The sequence below is a fragment of the Pinus tabuliformis genome, chromosome 9 (assembly GCF_031772625.1).
Source record: "Pinus tabuliformis cultivar Carrire ecotype Pingquan chromosome 9, CPIR1, whole genome shotgun sequence".
Taxonomy (NCBI): domain Eukaryota; kingdom Viridiplantae; phylum Streptophyta; class Pinopsida; order Pinales; family Pinaceae; genus Pinus; species Pinus tabuliformis.
The window spans coordinates 419,518,511-419,520,194 of NC_142307.1; the positions used below are offsets into that span (position 1 = coordinate 419,518,511).

The 1,684-nt window shown below is 43.5% G+C and overlaps 1 protein-coding gene across 1 annotated transcript; it reads left to right on the forward strand.

Moving 5' to 3' along the window:
- The first annotated feature begins 828 nt into the window (after window positions 1–828).
- LOC149148926 (uncharacterized) lies at window positions 829–1,473 on the forward strand. Its single transcript, XM_089442316.1, has one exon. The coding sequence runs from the start codon at window positions 829–831 to the stop codon at window positions 1,471–1,473; it is 645 nt and encodes a 214-aa protein (XP_089298442.1).
- The last annotated feature ends 211 nt before the right edge of the window (window positions 1,474–1,684 follow it).

Here is a 1,684-nt window from a genome sequence, read left to right on the forward strand (position 1 = left end):
TCTGGCTAAAGAATGCCCATTGATGCGAAGGAGGCAACACTTTCGGCGGGCCTCAAAGAATAGAGGAAATGTACAAGACCCTGATCAGCTATCCACGGAGTACGAAATACCGGAGACGCTCGGAGGAGAGGATATGGAGGCAGAGGAAACTGATAAAGTCCCAGTGGATGAAAATGCCCCGCACCAAGAAGGGAATCAGCAATCTGAAAACTTTTCAACAGTGCATGAGGTGGAACCTGTCAAAGATTCGGTGACCGCGGAGGAGCATGTCAAGACTGTCCCGGCTATACAAGCTCATTGCGAAGACGAAGAAAAGGGTATGTCAAGAACCTCTACTTCTACACATCTTTTGTCTGAGCATGTTCCTGTTCCCCCGCATATTTTTTCTCAATCCTGTAATGAACATGAGTATAATACTTATGAGTCCATGGACCATAATTCCGTTATGCTTCAATCCGAAAATGTTCATGAAAATAAAGCTGATAAATCTGTGGAAAATAATACTATATCCCCTTCCATAGACCTTATTGCTGATGCTTTACCAGCTCTGGATATTAATCGTGAAGACCAATGGCCACCCCTCTCTCTTTCGGTTGCCAGATCTCCCTGTCCATATAATCTGAGATCTTTGGGAGGGAAACTTAGTGATCCTGGGACTGTAGGTGGATTGGGACAAACCTCTGAACATAGCTGCCTCAAAAATAAGCGAGGTAGGAAGTCAGATATGTCCAAAGCTAAGATTAAAGCTAAGCTTGACGTTGCAGATGGCAAACGATATTCAATACCGGGGGTTCTTAGAGCAGCCCACCCCCCTGAGAATGTTATTAAATGATTTTGACATCATGGAATTGTAGAGGTTTGGCCAGCAAACCTAAAAAACTGGCATTAAAAGAGTGGATAAACAATTCTAATCTGGATGTAATCTTTCTGCAAGAAACTTTGGGTAAGGCCGTAGAGGTTGAGGCTTTGCTAAAAAATATTTTACCAGGATGGTCTTTTACTTCTGTTGACTCTTCTGGTCATTCGGGGGGCATTTCCATTGGAATTAAAGAAGGACGGATTAAAATTATAAACCAATGGGCTATGAATTCTGTTTTGGGAATGGAGGTTCTCTCCCCAGATTTCTCTTTCCCTATTACCTTGGTAAATGTGTATGGGCCCTGTCAGGGCAGGGAATCCTTTTGGGATAATCTGATGATGAAATCGGTGATGAAGACTCCTTACTTGCTTCTGGGTGGTGATTTAAATTTCTCCATTGGCAGAGCTGAAGCTTGGGGGCCATCTGCCAGAGAAGACCCTCTTTCTGATTTCTTCCTTAACCTCATATCGGATAACAATTTGACTGATCCTTCTCCGATCAAATTAAAGCCTACTTGGAGAAATCGAAGAATGGGTGAGGATCGAATTGCCAAAAGACTTGACCGTTTTCTGATAGCTGAGCCCCTGTTAACAAAAATTCCCTTGATCAAATAGTGGGTTGAGGAAAGAGGAAACTCGGACCACTTCCCTGTTTTTCTTGACCTTTTCCTCCCTCCCCCCAAGCCCCCAGCCCCTTTCAAGTTCAATCCTGCTTGGCTCCAAGATCCCTCTTTCTGCAATCTGTTCAATAATACATGGAGCCACCCTGTTCCAAACTCTGATGAGGATAGGAGTTTTTTGTTTATGGAGAACCTTAAAAATTTGA